Source organism: Terrapene carolina, unplaced genomic scaffold (genome assembly GCF_002925995.2).
Source record: "Terrapene carolina triunguis isolate 2854851 unplaced genomic scaffold, T_m_triunguis-2.0 Scaffold247, whole genome shotgun sequence".
Classification (NCBI taxonomy): domain Eukaryota; kingdom Metazoa; phylum Chordata; order Testudines; family Emydidae; genus Terrapene; species Terrapene triunguis.
The window spans coordinates 16,296,426-16,315,378 of record NW_020664598.1 but is presented as its reverse complement, the minus strand read 5'-3'; the positions used below and the strand labels follow the sequence as shown (position 1 = coordinate 16,315,378).

The following is an 18,953-nucleotide window of genomic DNA, read 5'->3' as shown; positions in this document are numbered from 1 at the left end:
ACTTCAGTGAGTTTGAACTTGTCATAAATACAGTAAAATTGTTTTTTTCCAAAGCTCTAATTTTCCACTAATTTTGTGGTGTACCAAATACTGCCTGTTCCATTCGTTTGCACTGAATTGGCATAGAGAAATATGCTTTCTAAAAGATCAAATCAGCACAGTGAGGGAGAAATCGTGTGGGTCAGTTCTCTCATAGAATGCAGCAGGCATTGACTCTGGATGTTTGAGATACCAGACTCCCTAACCTGTCACTGTTCCAGGACTGGATGTAGCAAGTGTAATTTTAAATCTCTGCTCTTACCTAACCCACACGTTTGAGTCAGAGAGAATCTTGTAGATGGTAAACTCTTTGGGCATGAGTCATCTGCTTTGTACAGTACTTAGTACATTGTTGGTATTCATCATAAACTGGTTTATTTGTTAAGTTTGTTTAAAATGACAGCTGTTTTAAAGCTGCCAGGATTTGGACATAGTCCAGTGGTGCATGAATTAGGCAGAATGCTAGTGAAGAGGTTTAAAGGTACAAAATAAGTACAATTTATACATTAGTTGCAGAAAGAAACTATTTTATTCTTTATTATGATGATACATGGTGGCAAATATCTGTGTAGCTTACCTAAAGATTAATTGATCCACATGGAGTGTTAATACAAATGCTTTGGGGCCTTTGGGTAGGCGAGAACATCTTCGAAACATAAAAGAAGTCTAAAAAAGTTATGACTGGAACAGAACCTTTTTGTTTTAAACTGAGACCTGTTTTGCATGAGTTTCTAACATTTTCAGTTCATGAATGAGAGGCTGAGGGGGTGACTTGACACAATAACTCTGGGCTACAATCTTGACAATACCTTCGTGTTTTTGTCGTATTTTGCACTCGTGTAGTATGCTCCATCTGGGGGAGAGGCCTCTACAAATATTAGTGAATTAATCCTCCCAACACTGTCACAATGAAAACAATGATTGATCTTATTTTGTAAAACATTGCTGAATTAACATTGTCTTCCATAGAATGATCTCCTGGTTGTCATATGAGAAGCAAATAGGGAAAAAAATTAATATTTCTTCTTTTGTTTTTCCCCTCTCTGCAGGCATTGCAGCGAGCCAGTCAGATTATTGCTGAGATTCGAGAGACGCATCTTTGGTGAAGGTTATCTCTACCCGCCACACTGTTTATATGGGTGGAGAATCCTGATGACTTGAAAATTTGCTAAGCATTGTATACTTGGTAGAATTTTATTTATGAACTCTTATCTGTGTACTGCAACTATGTGTAAATTTGCTCATGTAAAGACAGTTGGTTTGGCTTACAGACAGAAAAGTATGCTGTACTTTGCAAAACAAGTCATATTTAATCCACATAATAAATGGCTCTAAATGTTTCCTTACCAGTTATCTGGTGCAAATAAAACAGACCAAGTTTACTGTCCTGTGACAGTCTCATTTAAACTTAGGCAGAACCATTAAAGTTCCAGTGCCTGGCTTGCTAAACAGGTTGCCTATGGGTTAGATGGACAGTGTAGTCTTGTTGCATAGTTTTAAGCTGCTTTTATAATAGAGGTTTAAATACCATGAAGATGAGAGAGCACCAGGTATTCTTTCATGAGTATACTGCATGCACCATGGCAAACGGAGACCTGAATTTGATAGCTGGCACAGTAAAAATGTCTTCTATATAAGTACGTGTGCACCCGTTTTTTTCAGAATTTTAAAGGAAAGCAGCATTATAAAACAAATTTTTGAACTGGATAAATGAATTTCACTTTAGGTGAATTAGCCTGGAACTTTAAAAAACAAACAGGAGGACGTACTAAAGAATTGGTGCAAACTAATGAATGTGCACCAGAGTTTGCATTTCATTGTTGGGGATGATAATCAAGTGCAAGAACCCCTTTTCCCCCTCTGGGACCAAACCTCTGGACCATCCACTAGCAAAATTGTTCTCATAGAATTTAAAAATAAAATGAATTTCAAAACTGTTGTGGGATAGTAAGTGTTTCTTTTAAAATTAAGTTGGACAGAAAGGAGGTGGGATTTGTTTTAGTTCTTTTCAAATAATTTTGGAAAATATGAAGGCTAAGAGTATCTGTGGAAGAGAAAGCATGACTAGAAAGTAGACCAGAGTCTACTTTAAGTAGTGCCGTCTGGGGAAACAAATTTTACTGTGCTGTGAGGAATTTTTCTAAGAGAACCCAATTTGTTTTAAGATAAATGTGAGGTTGGGAATAAAGTTGTTGGTTATTTTCTTCTGGCCATAGCCAGCACAGTACACGTTGATCACACTAGCCTCTTAAAAGTTAAAATCTTGTTATACATTATAGCTTCCTACAATTTGAATTTAAACTCCAGCACACTTGCATGTATTTTTTCACACAGATTTATTTATTTGATAAAGTAGAAATGTTCATGATGCTCTTCCTGATGTTGTTTCTCTCACATGCACATTTATTTGTAGAAGAATTAAATAGACATCACTGTCCACATTTTTATGGCTTTTCTCTGTGCAACAGGCCTGGGTTTCTTCTCCCACACACACAGTTCCTTCACTGTTTCATCACTTAACAGAAACTGAATTCCTGTTTAAGCTGCTAAAATTATAAATGTACAAACCCGATCATTTGCAAACATTTAAGGGACTAGTTTACAATAATGGCTAATTCTCAGTTTTCATTTATCACTGATGCATTCACACTGAATTAAGATCAACAGATGGAAACAACATTATTTGGCTTAAGAATCCTGTCTCTCTAATATGCCACATTAAATTCCACATTTGTAAGCAGTCTAGAACTTTATATGTTAAATATCCTATTTAATCAACATAAAGAAACCAATTTACATTCTTAATTACCAGGGAAAAATGCTTCTTGTGGTTCTGGAAACATGAGGCCAAAAGAGAGAGGGTCTTAGTTTTCATACTAATTTAACCAACAGTTATTTTAAATGCCTTAAACGTCTTTTAATTGGAATCCACTTTTAGTACAGTTCAACTTTCTGCAACTGTGCTTCTTTCTTGCCCTAGTCTCCCCATCCACCCACCTATATACCCTCTTGGTTTAGAAATGCTACTTTTCAACATGTTAGTGGCCGACAGGTTAATCAGTGATTAATTGGCAAATATAATTTATTCCCCTTGTCAGGAAATACACTAATCATGTGAACTTTCAGAAGGCTGCACAAAGCAAATGAATGCAGTTTACTCAAGAAATTCTCACAAGTGAAAGGTAAATTTCACAAGAAATGATACAATTGATTAAGTGTTAATTAGCATTGGTGACCTGAATTCTTTTTGGAAATGCTGTGATAATATTTTGGTATCTCACTAACTTGTAAATAAGCTGAGGATATATAATGATTTGAAAGAAATGAACTTGGTCTGTCATTATCACTGCATATTGTAAAAAATCAGTCCATGCTTTAACATTACTTCATCCTTTGATTAAATAAGCTATAGTGCAGCGGTTCTCAAACTGTGGGTTGGGACCCCAAAGTGGGCCACGATCCCATTTTAATACGGTTGACAGGGTTGGCTTAGACTTGCTGGGGCCCGGAGCCAAAACCCGAGCCTTACCACTCGGGGCTGAAGTCCAAGGGCTTCAGCCCTGGGCAGTGAGGCTCAGGGTACAGGCGTCCTGCCTCAGGCTGAAGCCCTTGGGTTTGGCTTTGGCCCTCCCACCCAGGGTGGTGGGACTTCGGCAGGCTCAGGCTTTGTGTCTCCCCGTACCTCCCCTCCCTGAGTCGTGGAGTAATTTTTGTTGTCAAAAGAGGGTCAGAGTGCAATGAAGTTTGAGAACCCCTGCTATATATAGTGTATTGATTATACCAGATACGCAACTGTGAATTATGAGGAACTGGGTCAGATACCCATCACTATCTTTAGGTTTCTGATGTAGCCACACTTGTACAGCTTTTTCTATATTGTGATTTGCTCTCCCAGAATTTCCCATCACTAGTTCTAGTACAGCAGTGGGAATTTTAGTGTCAACAGGACTCGGGTGGCTGCTTGTGTTTTAAGCACGGTATTGTCAACAACTAGCTTAAGCAGTGCTAGATAATGGGATAGTTAAAATGCCAGTAGTCACTGGCACTTTGTCTATGCTAGCACTCTGGTTGTTATTTCCATCGATGGAAGAAAAGGCCTGGAAATTTTAGTGAAAGAAACCTTGTGTAGGCCAGGCTGTAGTTCTTTGGTTTTACTTGGCAGGGAATAGGGAGGGAGTTTGACTTCATTTCCAATCCTTTCTATTTTTTGCTTTGTGCACACAAGCTGTTACAAGTTTTCTTCCATAGAAACCTAAATCTGTGGAAATGAAAGTCTAACACCTCTTGAGAAATTTAATTTAACATTTGTTCATCAAGAACAGCTATTCTTTTTGCACACCTTGAACAAATCCAGTATCCAACGGAACTATTGGCATAAGCAAGTAATCAAGGGAGAAAAGTTAGAGAAATAGAAATTTGACATTTAATATACCTGACGTATGTATGTTACTGTAAATAAAACTGACAGTGTGAAAGACTTGCACATAGCTTTCATATCAATAAATTACTTTTTTTAAGTGGTCAGTTTTAAATTTTACTTATGTGGGGGTAGGTGGGAGTGGGATATGTGTGTATACTTAAGGGCATTATTCCCAATCAAATGGGTGCTGGATTCTCCTACTTTCCATTTTGTCGTTATTTTTAGTAAATGTCATGGACAGGTCACAGCTTCCGTGAATTTTTGTTTATTGCCCATGACCTGTCCGTGACTTTTACTAAAAATAACCATGACAAAATCTTAGCCTTAGTGAAGAGCTGTCATTCTACTTTGCTAAGAAGACCATGCACATTTGGGAAGGCTTCTCAAATAGTAAGGGTCTGCTTCGCCTCCATCAACCAACAGCCCACCTACATTCACAGAGTTCAGTACAGTAACACATCAAGAAGTTCTGGACACCCTAAATGAGACTCAACCCAAGACTTGTGAATCCAATCCATGTCCTTCCTGGCTTGTGAAAGAATCATGAACAGCCGGCACCACTCCTGACCAAAATAGTTAACACCTCTCTCAGAGAATCTTCCCTTCCTCCTTCAAACACTCACTGGTCCAACCAACACTGAAGAAACCCACCCTGGATACTTTAGTCCTAGCCAGCTGCCACCCAGTGTCAAACCTCCCATTCCTGAGCAAGCTCATTTAAAAAAAAAAAAAAAAAATCTAGCAAAAGGCAAACTACAGGCTTGTGTAACTGAAGTTAACATTCTAGACCCAGCACATTCTGGATTCAGGCCAGGACATGGAACTGAAACTGCTTTAGCGGCACTGATGTATGATCTCTGGTCAATGGGTTATTTTCCTCTTGCTGGACCTCTAAAGCATTCAACACTGTTAAATGTGAGATTCTGCTGTCTCGCCTGAGACAGATGGCAGGGGTCCAGGGTAATATGCTAAAATTGTTTGAATTCTTCCTGGAAGAACTGTGCAAGAAGTACTGATGGGTAACTGCACTTCTACCACTATACCCCATTTGTGGAGTTCTACAAGGATCTATTCTCTGTCCAGTCATTTTCAACATCTGCATGCAACTACAAGGTTAACTGGTCATATGAGACTAACTCAAGTGCAAGCAATATGTAGATGATACACAGCTCTACCTGTCCTTCACCACATTTGACTATATTACTATCACTGGCCCAGTGCTTGGATGAGATCAGCTAGTGGATAATGAACGTTTGCCTGAAGCTGAACCTGAGCAAGACAGAGGTGATGCTGGTGGTTAGAGGAAAGTATTTGCAAGATCTCATAGCCATGGTGCAGTCTCTGTTGGTTGAAGATTTATACCCACTCTTGGTCAGTTCAGGCCGTAGTCTCAGAATACTCCTGAATTCCTTGCTGATGCTGAACTCTCACATAGCAGTATCAGCAAGTAATACTTTCTGCCATCTCCACTTGGCTAGGAAACTCTCATATCTTGGCAGCTGAAGTCCTAGCTTCAGTTAGTCGTACCTTCATCACCTCTCAACCTGAATTACAGGAATGCAACATACTTGGGCATAAAGCCTTCCGCACTTAGGAAACTCCAACTAGTACACAAATCTTGCAGCATGTCTCCTCAGCAATACAGGCTTCCAGGATCACATCGAAGATGTCCTCTGCTCCCTATGATGGTTTCCCATAGAATCTCAAATCAAGTTCAAAGTCTCAGCCCTTATCTGCAAAGCATTCCATGACCTGGGCCAGGACATACCGAAAGCTCCAGGAGGAAGACCATGGTCTACAACTATGCTCCTCTGGCACAATGGAACGTTGTGTAATAAGAGTAAAGCTCGTCTGTGCAAGATACAGCTTTCTCCAGGGGTGGTGTGAGACTGTAGAATGAACTTGCCCAGGAACAAACATCATTTTCCGCTCCAAGTGCAAGGTGCATTTCTTTGACCTTGCCTACACAACCGGTACATTTATATATAAAAAGACATCCGCTACTAAACCACTCTTCTACACACACGTCTGCCTCTTAGAAGAGGATGAGAGAACAAATGTGACAGAGGTGTAGTCACATGACTTAATCCTTACTGAACTATATTGGAAAGAGCTCAGAGACAATGGCAATGAGTGTGTTATAAAAACATATATTGAATATAAGGGTCAGGGGAAGAGAGAACTGTTTTTTGTTTTTAAATTATGGCTCTTACCATAGCAGCAAGTGAGTTCAACTGTATTAAAGTCTAGACAAAACTTAGAGGGAAACTGATAATTGAAGGTTCAGCAAATAACATCACTCTCTAGTCCTAGACAAAGGAAGCCTCTAAGGAACCTGACCCAGCCACCAGAAGACACATTCTCTCCCACAAAACTGAAGGAATGACAGTAACTCCTCACTTAGTCATGCAGGTTAATGTGGTTAAGAGGCGTCGCCGCCGAAATGCTGCTGTGAAGCAGCGTCGTCAAGAGGTGTCACCACCAAAATGCCGCCAAAATTCTGCGGCATTTTGGCGGTAGTGCTTGACGTTGCCGTTTCATGGCAGCATTTTGGCAGCTGCTTGTCCGGCGGCCAGTAGGTGGGCGCACATGGATGCCCCAGCGGGCGCCATGGCGCCCGCGGGCAGCACATTGGGGACCCCTGACATAAGCCATGGCCTCTCCACTTTGTCGCCATTGGGGATTTCACGCCAGTAACATGTTGGATGGAAACTTCTATTTTCATTGTCTTTGGGGAACATGAAGTTTTTCACTTGCTGTGGCCCATGCAGTACAAGGAAGTCCCTCAGGCTACTGCTCAAGTGGGTCCACAGTCCTGGATCATCTAGACTTAAGGAACTAAACTCAGCAGCAGCTGTTTCTTGCGCCTCCACCACACTCTTCTCTGATCTACACTTTTCTTCAGGAATGTGCATGGTTACATCCATTTCAGATGGAGATATGGATGCTGCAGTAGCTGCCAGGTCACCTGCACTCTGACTAACTGCAAGATCAGGCATCTCCTCACCACTCACATCCTCACTGGGGCCGAAAGGCTCACCGTGAACATTTGTCTATGTATCTCAGGAGAGCTCCTTCCTGCTTAGACAGAAAAACTTCCTTTGCTTGCTTGCTTCTGAATGCTGGCCCAGAGGGGCATTTTCTTCTTTCACTCATGACTGCTGTTCTGTGCCAGCTCTAGTGGCTCTCAACGCTCAATTGAAGGAGACAAATAAGCAGGCTGGTAGCAGGGCCTGAGTGAGAGAAGGTATCAGTCTTAAGGGCCTAACTGGCTCCTACTACTTCAGTTGACTGCCTGTTCTCCTCAAGTGGGTTCAGGGAAGCAGCAAGAAACAGGAAGCTCCCTGAGAAGCTGGTGTTAAAGTCCAGGCTCCTGGGGGGGCTAGAGAGGTACATAAGAGCCGCCGCCGCCTCCTCTCTCTCCCTGCAGCTCCTGCTGCTTTTTGTTATTCCCTCACCTTTTCTCCTGCCTGCCTGTTATGTCTCTTGGGCCCTCCTTCCTCCAGCACAGCACTCCACCATCTCTGTGCATCTAGAGCAGACAGCATACATATGCACCAGCAGCAGACACAATTTTCTACACTCTGGGTCCTAGTAGCGTGCCCCCCCCCCTTCTCCTCCCAGTCTGGCACCTGAGGTGGCCACCTCAGTTTGCCTCATGGTAAGGCCAGCCCTGCGCCCAGCAGGCTATCAATTGCTGGCAGTTCAGCTGTCGCTCTTGCTGATCTACTTAAAAAGGAAATGTATTTAGAGTGTGGTCAGTGTACTTAAAGGGGTAATGTGCATCTCTCACACACACACAGGGTGTGTCTCTGTCTGCCATGCTGTCTCCCCTCCCTTCATTTGTGCTGCCTTGTAGAGTGTGGCACTATATTAACAATGTGTTAAGCCTTGAGGGCTCAGCCGAGTGCTTGTTCATCATTTAGCAGTAAGGCATTCCCTGGGAAATATCCCACCCTCTGACTTCACCATCTCAACCAAGCTTCACAATCATCATTGCTGTGTACAGTATTAAATTGTTTAAAACTTATACTGTGTGTATGTATATATACAATAGTCTTTTGTCTGGTGAAAAAAAATTCCCTGGAACCTAACCCCCCTATTTACATTAATTCTTATGGGGAAATTGGATTCACTTAACATAGTTTCGCTTAGTCACATTTTTCAGGAACATAACTACAATGTTAAGAGAGGAGTTACTGTCTTCAAACCCTGCAATCTAATTTTTTCTGTAGCTGTACCAAGTACAAACTTCTTTTTACCTGATTTCTAGGACTGACCTGTTCCCCTATCTTGACTTTGCTTCCTCTGTGCAGGTACTGAAGGCAATTTCGTCTTGGGATAGCAGCCATCATTATTATATTAACATTTATATTGTGGTAGTATCTAGAGGCCAACCAAACCATGGTTCTATAATCCTTGGCCCCGTACAAACAAAAAAACCTGCCTGCCCCCGTGTTTACTGTTGCTTCTGCCCTTTCAAAGAGTATTTCTAAAGCTATATTAAACACTGAATTAGTAGAACAATCTATACTTTTCCATGTTGCCAGGTTGCATGGGTTCTGGAAGACAAGAATCCAGTTCATAACCATATAATGGGGAACCAAAAGCATAGGCTGGGTTGTTGGACCTTCTAGAAAACAATGCAATAGTTGCTACTCTATGAGATGAATGGCTGAATCTGACAAGGTCCTTGGTGGGAAAGAAGGTGCTAAGCTAGGCCACCTACAGCACTTTGTAGGAGGGGCGCACGCAGTCTCGAGCATACAGCAAAAACCTTTCAACAAGTTTTGTCACTTACAGAGCGCATTCAAAAATACTCAGAAGAAACTTCACCAATGATTACTTTCAAGGTTGTGTTGTTCCCTAAGCAGTCTAAATCTACATATCTTGGTTACTGCTATGTTGTCCAACAAGTCCAACTCTAATTCTTACGGGCTAGGGGGGAGTTTGAAGTTGACTTCAGCGTCTAGAAAAAGCCCTGCATGGGACTATTTCTTAAATCCCACTCCTGCTCCTGCATTGTTAGCCCGCTCCCACCCACAAAACCAGTAGATCCCCAAATCCCATGAGACAGATTACCCCATGCTATTAAAAAAAACCCAACACTACAGTTGGGTTTTTTTTAAATATATAAATAAATAAAAATTAGAATTCAAACCATTTTATCACTAAAACAATAAAAGAAATCTTGCCTAAACCCTGTAAAAATTTTATTATAACAGACATCAAATCTATCTCTTGTTGAAATTTAAGTACTAAAACTTTTATTTTAAAAAAAATTGCTTTACATTGCTGAAATTTTATTTATGACAAACTGATGAGAGAGAGTGCAGTAACTAGCAGGAAAACAGTTATTTTTGCCTACCCAATCCCACCCACCACAAAAGTACATTTTACCTGCTCCTTCTATTAAGGCAGCAGGTCCTACAGCAGTCACAGGATCCCAGTTCTGCTTCAGACAGCCCAGCCTACTCCAATGGCTCTCCCTTGGTTGACAAACTACACAAACTCAGTGGAAATAGGTTGGGAATGAAAAGTATTTTGTGGTCAGAGTTCTGGGTCTTTGCACTACAAGGTCTTGATTTATGTTACATCCTCCCTTTTTCTTATCAATGTTACTAGTAGATGAATTGGAGGGAAGGTACTTTGGTTTGGTTGTGGGATAGCTGGGCTGCTGCTTCTGTGCAGAAGTCTTGTATGGTGTCTGTATCTGAAGAGTCTAATTTAGGCGGTCCAAAAAGTCACTGCTCCTGTGGAAAACTTGTTCTGACAGCTTGCTTATTTGCACTGCAATATCTAGAGGCTCAGGAACTATAAGGCTCAGCCAGTCTGCTTTTATGTTGGATCTCTTATGTAACTTGCCTGATGAAAGCCATATCTGCCCAGGAAAGGATCTCTGTCTTCAAGCTTGAGCTCATTTCGCCTTACCAATTTACGTAGGCTGCTCTGTCAGGGTGAAGTCAGCTTGGCCAAGGATTGCTCCTTCTGCAAGAGGACTCTGATGGCTCTCACTTCCAATAGGTTGATGATCAATGGAATGAGAAATTCTAGACCATGTTCCCTGGGTCACACTCAGCCGCCTCACAGTGGTTTTCATGAGCATCTTGAGATCTAGACAGATCCACTATTACATACATGGCCTCTGGCTGCCCTTGAGGGCAACTACCTTCATAAATTGGTATTTTTACATTCTTATGCATATCCTCTTTACACTTGTTCCAGGAAAGTAGCAGTAGGGACCTGTGTAATTTCTCCAGTGGGATAACTCCTATACAAGAGGCTAGAAGGCCCAGGAGTTGCAGGTGGTAAAGCAAGACTACATTTAAGCACATCCAACATCTGATGACATTTCATTCTATCCTTTACTCACACCTCTTCCTCCAAACACCAAAGCCTCCATGAGTTTAGGCTTCTAAACATTTCTGTAACTTGCTGTTCTGCCCATCAGGAAACATTAAGCTTCATCTCTCCACAGCTCACCTTTTTGGATAAAAGTTGATTTGCACTGGTTGAAATGAGAGCCCAGTGTTTAAACTTTCAAATTCTGTTACTATTCAAAAACATGAAAGTCTCAAACTAGAACACAAAACACGTCTTTTCTGGAGGGGGCAGGGAATAAATGAGATTTTTGTAACCCTGATGGCAAATGAGTAGACTGCCTTCTAGGACATATTTATTGCACTGAAAATTCTGTTTTGGAGGACTGATTATGGGAATGACGACTGCTCTATCCCTAAAGGAATTCTGGGGTAGACTAGATGGAATAATTTGCTCTGAGTTTCTTTACTGTATTCTTCACTCCATGTCTCATAGTATGTAGCAAACCTCAGATTTATTAACAGTCAAAATTAAAATACAAAATTATCCATCTTCATAAATTTAGCTGCTTTTAGTTGAACCAGGTGTATTAGGTAGAATCTCTCACTGTGAGAAGAATGAGACAAACAGTACGCTCTTGTTGTGCTGTTCTTGAGATGTGCAATATACACAATATAGAAAGGACAAGGTAAGATAGAGGCTTTGGGAAATTTAGTGTGAAGGTGTATCTTACTTTAATTAGGTATTTCCTTTTGTCACAATGTCAGCCATTTTATAATGTAGAAGTTTTTCTTTCCAATCCTAAGTAGTGACACTCCATTCTTGAGGATATGTTGCCCAATAACAAGAACAGTTTCAGGATTAGTTACTTGAATGTAGTTTATAGAGACTCCACCATCTGTAATCTTCCGGTACCTTGAAACAAAAGAAGTAACTGCAAGATGAAACTGATTGATTGTTGCTAACTCTCAAACATTCAGTTTAGAAAAAAGTTACTGTATTAATTTTGGTGTGGGAGACTGGACAACTTGGGCAGTTCATACTGGAATATGAAGCCAGTTGCCTCTAGGTCACTTATACAAGTTTCATTTCAGGTCAACACTGTAACTGGTATCAGTCATGTTCCTAAAGGACACACCAATCCCCCCCCTCTGGCAATATGATGCCTTTGTTGAGAGGTGAGGTAAAGGAGGAAACTGACTCTACTGCGGTCTTTACATACATATACAACTATATGTATAAAATGATGGGGTCTAAATTAGCTATTACCACTCAGGAAAGATCTCTGAATAGTGGATAGTTCTCTGAAACATCCGGTCAATGTGCAGCAGCAGTCAAAAAAGTTAATAGGATGTTGGGAATCATTAGGAATGGATAGATAGCAAGACAAAGTATCATATTGCCTCTATATAAATCTATGATATGCCCACATCTTGAATACTGCATGCAGACCTGGGGGCCTCATCTCAAAAAGATATTTTGAAATTGAAAAAGGTACAGAAAAGGGCAACAAAAATTATTAGGGGTATGGAATGGCTTCCATATGAGGGGAGATTAATAAGACTGGGACTTTTCAGCTTGGAAAAGATGACTATGGGGGAATATAAATCATGACAGGTATGGAAAAACTAAATAGGGAAGTGCTATTTACTCCTCATAACACAAGAACTAGGGATCAAATGAAATTAATAGGCAGCATGTTTAAAACAAATGGAAGTATTTCTTCATACAACACACAGTCAACCTTTGGAACACCTTGCCAGAAGATGTTGGGAAGGCCAAGACTATATCAGGGTTCAAAAAAGAACTAGATAAATTCATGGAGGATAGGTCCATCAATGGCTATTAGCCAGGACGGGCAGTGATGGTGTCCCTCTGTTTGTCTAGCCTTTGTTTGTCAGAAGCTGGGAATGGGCAACAAGAGATGGGTCACTTGATGACTACCTGTTCTGTTTATTCCCTCTGAAGCACCTGGCATTGGTCACTGCTGGAAAACAGGATACTGGGCTAGATGAACCATTGGTTCAACCCAGTATGGCCGTTCTTATGTACCCTTCATTATTCATGGCTCTTAATTTGGTGCATTGCACCAGCAATAAATTCACTTCTCAATATTTTGCTCTAGCCAATCAATACTCTTGCTGGCTCTTTTTTACTTTTTAGTGCATTTGGAATTCATGTGTCATTCCTTTAGAACGTTATGTTCTGGTGCACAGTAAAAACATACCAGACTTAGTTACTTAATGAAATTTAGCAGATAGCAACATTCTACAACTTGGATCAATAGTGCGTGAAGATATTTTAGCAGCACAGTTCAGACCTATCGAATTACTTCACCTTAACTTATAAATCAAGCATAGGTGTAGAAGTTGTTCAACACACTAGATTTTCTCCCACCTCAGTTTATAGTATTGGTAGGCAGATCATCAACGCCTCACTAACTGATTTCTCAGATGGATGACTACTAGTTGTTTTGATATAACTGAGGACTGAACAAAGCAGATCTTCTGTTTGAAGTGAATTTCTGGAAGTGTACAACTGTAGCTCATATAACAAAGAGGTATTAAAGAATACAAATGGAACATACCCACTAGGTCCATCTGGAATGGCATTTGCTTTGTGACACAGGTCAAGTACACTCATTCCAGGTTCAAGCATCAATTCAGCAAATGGAGCTTCTCTGAAGAGTTCCTGTAATTCTTGGTCAGACATAGCCTCCAGTGCCTCCACACTGCTGTAATACAGTGCTTTTGTACATCTAAAAAATAAAAATAAAAAATTATATAGTTAACCAAATAGGGTTCTCCTGTTTTCTTATGATTTTCTCCCCAAACTCATCTTTTTACCATAGTAGCCTACCTTCCTGCATAAAAAATAATAATAATAAAAAAAGACTAAACTGAAACCCATCAAACCTTGTCATTGCCACTCAAGGATAACAGTGTCTGCAGAATTACATGACAGATACCTTTCTCCATTTTGTTGCCCTCCCTTTCCCCACTCAACTGTTCATGAATAAGGCTATGATTTAATCGCAGGTATTTTTAGTAAAAGTCATGGACAGGTCACGGGCAAGAAACAAAAAAGTCACGGCCCATACCATAAATACCACAATTGAATCTTGGGGAGGAGGGGGAAGTGTGGGAGAGAGAGTCTGGAGGGCCCGTGGCACCAGCTGGCGGGGGAGCGCCCTGGGGGGCCAGCTGCTGCTCCGGCTGCCTGGGGCCAGCTGCTGGGAGCCACCGAGCTGTGGCGGCTCCCGCCGCTCCCGGGGCCAGCCGCATCAGCCGCTGTTTGGGCGGTCCCTGGGTCCAGCTGCCTGGAGATACCAGAGCAGTGGCCAATGTGGCTGGCCCCGGGCCGCTCCAGCAGTGGCTGGTGCAGCTGGCTCCAGAGCCGCTCTAGCAGTGGCCGGTGTGGCTGACCCCGGGGCCAGCTGCTCAGGTGGCCCTGGGGTCAGCCACCCTGGCCGCTGCAGAAGTCACAGGGTTGCAGGAAGTCACGGAATCCATGACTTCTGTGACCTCCGTGATAGACACAGAGCCCTATTCGTGAACTAGCCAAGTAGTATCTCCCCTCCCTCTGGTCATGAAGAGCACTCCTCCTAAATAAGCCTGAAATTGGACAAATTAATTAGTCAAATTTTACCTTTTAGCAGATTCCAGACCTTCTTTTCCATGAACAAGCTTAGTTACTTCTGCAGCAAGTCGTTTTTGAGGTCCCCGCTTTTCAGGTTCTTTAGCATGCATTTCCATCATGTGCTCAATCTCCGGAAGAGGAAGGAAAGTGAAGAGTTTCAGGTACCTAAGGGCAGGGAGGGAATTATTTGATCTCTACATTGGTCTGTATATTAGACTTCCTTTCTCTCTGCCATGCAAACTTAATTCCCTGTGTTAAAATGATGCAACTTTAAAATATCCAGATTTTAGATATTGTTTTTCAAACCTTTATTTCTGTTTGCAAAGTTAGGACTAACCATATGTTTTGTAGATTATTTCCTCAACTGCATACTCATATACTTTCATGCCACTTAAAACTCAACGGGCCACTTTTCTGATACTAACTCGTGATGCGTCTACCAGTATGTGTGAATAAATGAAGTGCTAATGTCATGTACATTTATTAATCTGATGTATGTTATTTAACCAATAAAGACTCATTTTCAAAAGAATAACTGGCATGATGATAGTGGAAATTCATCTTACTGCATGATCTCATACTGTATCTATCTGTATAAAACATAGGCACATTTTCAGTGCTGCTGTTATATAGTTTTCTGGAGCAAATTTTGTGAAAAGTGAGGTTTAAGAAGAACTACTTGCCTTTCAACAGTGCTATCTGGCTGTCTAACAAAAAACTGATACAGCTCAAATGGAGAGGTCTTATCTCTGTTTAGCCAAACTGCATTACCAGCAGATTTTCCCAATTTATCTCCAGTGGTACTGGTAATAAGAGGCACGGTGATTCCAAACACATCTTCTCCCGTCATTCTGTAGGGAAAGAATCACAATGCATTAAGATCACATTGCTTGGTAAGCTTAAATGTAACTTGTACTTGGAACTACGGGTTCTTCTGAGCTGCTTCTAAGCCTTTCACAAAGTAATTAGATGATACTAAAATACATTTTTAAAAAAGATGTGTCTTGTGAACTCATTGCCACTAAATGTTTGAGGCAACAATATTGGTGGGATACAAAATAAGCTACAATTGTATATGTAATAATGAGACTATCCACTTAGGTTTTTAAAAAATTAGAAGTGATATATAAACTTCAAGTTTCAGGGTATAAGACAACTAGCAGCTAATAAGAGGTTAGGAAGAAACCTTCTCTGTTGGCAGGTTATTCCATAACAGGGTTTTTGGCAGGTTCTTCTGAAGCATCTGGTTCAGAATACTGCATTAAGATGCACCGAATGTCAATTTTGATGTATAATGTCTTGTAGATGTTATTCTATGTTCAACATAACTTGCACAATAACTTTGAATGTTGTCCAGCTTTTTGAGAAGTGCTTAATTTCCATGTCAACTACCAAGACAGGCTAGACCAAGCACTCTGTTTGCATTTCACTTATTAGTACAGCAGCAACACCCCACCACCATTGGTATCTGCAGTTGTTCCTTAAAAGCATTTTTCAGCAGCCTTTTCTCCTCTACTTCCACTTATCTATTGCAGTGGATGCTGCTGTAAATCTCACGAACAGTCTTATACCTTGGAGACAGTCAGAAATGTTTAGAGGCATCTTCTTTTAACAGGCTAGTTGTTGCCATGATGCAGATTGCAATTACTGAACCTAAGTGCCTCCTGGTCTTTTATTATGGATTGTAACGTTAAAAAAAAAAAAAAAAAGTCTGAGCAAGCATTTCAATGCTGCTCCCTCAAAGTCGCTATACCTCAGGCAACTTGACAATGGAGGATTGTACTGTCACCTAGGCACCGAAGAGCTGTGTCTACTTATATATTAGAGATATTAAAAAACAGGGCTTTGGAGCGGAGCCCGGAGCTGGAGTGCGGAGCAGCTCCAGAGCAATGGAGCTGAAAGTTTTTGCCTGGAGCTGGAGCGGAGCCGAAGTACAGCTCCAAAGCCCTGTTAAAAAAAAAAAAAAAAAGATTTTTCATTTGGTGGAAAACTTGTTGAAATTTTGGAAAATATTGACCACTTTAGCGTTACAATTTTATCAAGTTTCATATCTGATACACCCTGATCTACCCCGATATAACATGACCGGATATAACGCAGTAAAGCAGAGCTCCGGGGGGGGGGAGAAGGGGCTGCGCACTCCGGCAGATCAAAGCAAGTTCGATATAACGCGGTTTCACCTATAACACGATAAGATTTTTTGGCTCCTGAGGACAGCATTATATCGGGGTAGAGGTGTATTTTATTTAAAGCCCCAGATGCTGGAGACAAATGAGTGTGAGACTCTCCGCTTTCATTTAAAAAATAATAAAAATTTCTAGCCCTCCTGGTTACAAGGAAAAGCTTGAAAGCGTGACCCGTGTGTTCCTAAAGGCTGAAAAATCAGAAGACAAATAATACCCGCTGTCTTTTTTTTTTTTTATTTAAGCCAATATTGACTATTTGAGGCCTGACTCATTATTTTTGAATACTTGAACTTGGCCATCCTGAGTTCCTTGCATTACTTGAGAAACAATAAAGGAAAAAGTTTGACTCCTTCAGTGTTTTAATATCACCCTCATCACTGGCACACTTGTGGATTAGCATGTGTGAAGCAACAGTTTTGAACTTGGCATAGCCACCACCTTGCTTTTAAGAGGACAGGTCCCAACCTGCTAGGTGCCTCCGGCCACTCAGCACAAGATGACACCTAGCAGGCTAGGACCCATCATCTCTCAGGGGTTTCCAGTGCCCAGCCCTCTGAGAGGAAGCAGTCAGCCATGCTTCTGCAGCCCCTTGCAATTTGGGATATGTGGTCTCTCTGAGGCTGCCCATCTCTGTGAGAGATGAAGTGGGAGGCCATGGTGATCCAGCTTGTGCTGGCATCTATCAAGGGCTGCCCAGCCCAATGAGATGAAGTGGTTGGACATACTAGTGTAGCCCATGATGGCACCTGGCAGGCTGGGCTATCGTCTCTCAGGCAGCCATCCCTATGAGAGATGAAGCTGGTGGCTATGGTGGTGCAGCTCTTGCTGGCACCTCCAGGGTTGCCAAGCCTGATGAGATGAAGCATCTCTCAGGGGCTGCCCATCCCTATGAGAGATTAAGCCAGAACCCACTGGTGCAGCCCGGTTGCCCCCTTGTCCTGCTGCCCGTACTTGGTGACAAGCTCATATCCGGACATGATGTTGCCCATCTGGTCGGCTCCCCCGAGCTGGATGCGACAGCCGTGGTGTCGGTGCAGGTGCAGGAAGTCGTAGGCCTGCAGGGCCGGGTAGAGGAACTCAGCCAGGCTCATGCCCTCGGCGCTGCGGAGCCGAGCCTGGCAGCTCTGCCTGCTGAGCAGGGTGCCCATGCGCAGGCGCCCCCCGACCCCGCACAGGAAACCCACCACCGGCTCGCGCCCCAGCCACCACGTGTTGTCCTGCAGCATCACCTCGCCCAACCGCGCGCCACCCGCCGCGGGCCAGAACACCAGGCGGTGGTTGTCGAAGAGCCTCCGCAGCCCCTCGCGCAGGCCCAGCGCGTGCTCCCGCGCGAGCTCCTCCGACAGCGGCTCGCGCTCCTTGGTGCGGCCGCTCGGGTCGCCCAGGCGAGCGGTGGCCCCGCCTACCAGGGCGATGACGTTGTGCCCCGCGCGCTGAAAGTGCAGCAGGCCCATGACGGTTAGCAGGTGGCCGACGTGCAGCGAGTCGGCCGTGGCGTCGAAGCCGCAGTAAACTGTCTGCGGGGGCTGGCCCGGCTCCAGCAGGGCGGGCAGCCCTTCCTCCGCGCCCTGCGCCGGGAACACCTCCTGGAACAGGCCCCGCTCGCACTGCGCCGCCAGCAGCCCCTTGGCGCCCGGAGCTCGCTGCGGCAGGTGATGGATCCGCCGGGAGAGGCCCCCGCAAAGACCCGCCACACGGCGGCACCCGACTCGCATCACCATGGGCGCCGCCATCTTGGCTGGGAAGGGCGGCGCGAGGGACGCTGGGATAAGAGGCTGAGTAGAGGTGGGCTCCTCCCGGATTGTCGCGGGAACGGGCACAGCCGAGGGGCCGGGCTCCCTAGGCCCCGCCCCTTCTGCCCTGTGGGGAGCCTGGCCTCTGCGTAAGAGAAGCGTACAGCAGCCTCCTCCTCCCCGTATTCAGCGGCCCGCGGTTCCTCGCCCCGCCCCCCACTGAAACCAGGGTTCTGCGCGGGGAAAGTGGCGCGCGCACGCTGCCCTCGAGCAAGAAAAAAATTCCGTTGTCAAAGAATGAGTCCGTGCGCCAGCTAGGGTCTGCAAAGCCTCCTGACGGGATCCACTCAACCCCAGTGGCCATCAGGCCCGCACAAAGGGCTCCGCTTTTCAGGACTAGCTCCCTGGGCAATGTCATTCCTCAGGCCCCAGTTGTTGTTAGTTACATACGTTAAAATTACTGTCGTTTTAAACACTTACCTTCCCCCCCCCCCATGTGCTTCTTGTTCTTAACATTTGGGTTCAATGACACCACAATCTGCTTTGGCTGCCGTTATTGGGGAACAAGTTCTGGCTGAACCTTCCCAAGATGAGACTCTCTACTCGGGATAGAAG

The 18,953-nt window shown here is 43.3% G+C and overlaps 2 protein-coding genes across 5 annotated transcripts in view; one reads left to right on the top strand and one right to left on the bottom strand.

The window, feature by feature from the left end:
* Positions 1-4,559, top strand: part of DNM1L (dynamin 1 like) — a 58,374-nt gene extending 53,815 nt beyond the window's left edge. For all 4 annotated transcript variants that reach the window (XM_024195629.3, XM_024195628.3, XM_024195631.3 and 1 more), the window contains one exon: positions 1,089-4,559. In XM_024195629.3, coding sequence (XP_024051397.1) covers positions 1,089-1,145 — 57 coding nt within the window. In that variant the 3' untranslated portion in view covers positions 1,146-4,559. The remainder of the gene's footprint in view (positions 1-1,088) is intronic.
* A 5,100-nt stretch (positions 4,560-9,659) lies between these two features.
* Positions 9,660-18,348, bottom strand: YARS2 (tyrosyl-tRNA synthetase 2). Its single transcript, XM_024195626.2, has 5 exons — positions 17,557-18,348; positions 15,103-15,270; positions 14,429-14,584; positions 13,368-13,538; positions 9,660-11,695 (listed from the first exon to the last, which is right to left on the bottom strand). The coding sequence occupies exons 1-5, from the start codon at positions 18,336-18,338 to the stop codon at positions 11,536-11,538; spliced, it is 1,437 nt and encodes a 478-aa protein (XP_024051394.1). The 5' UTR covers positions 18,339-18,348; the 3' UTR covers positions 9,660-11,535.
* Positions 18,349-18,953: the final 605 nt, after the last annotated feature.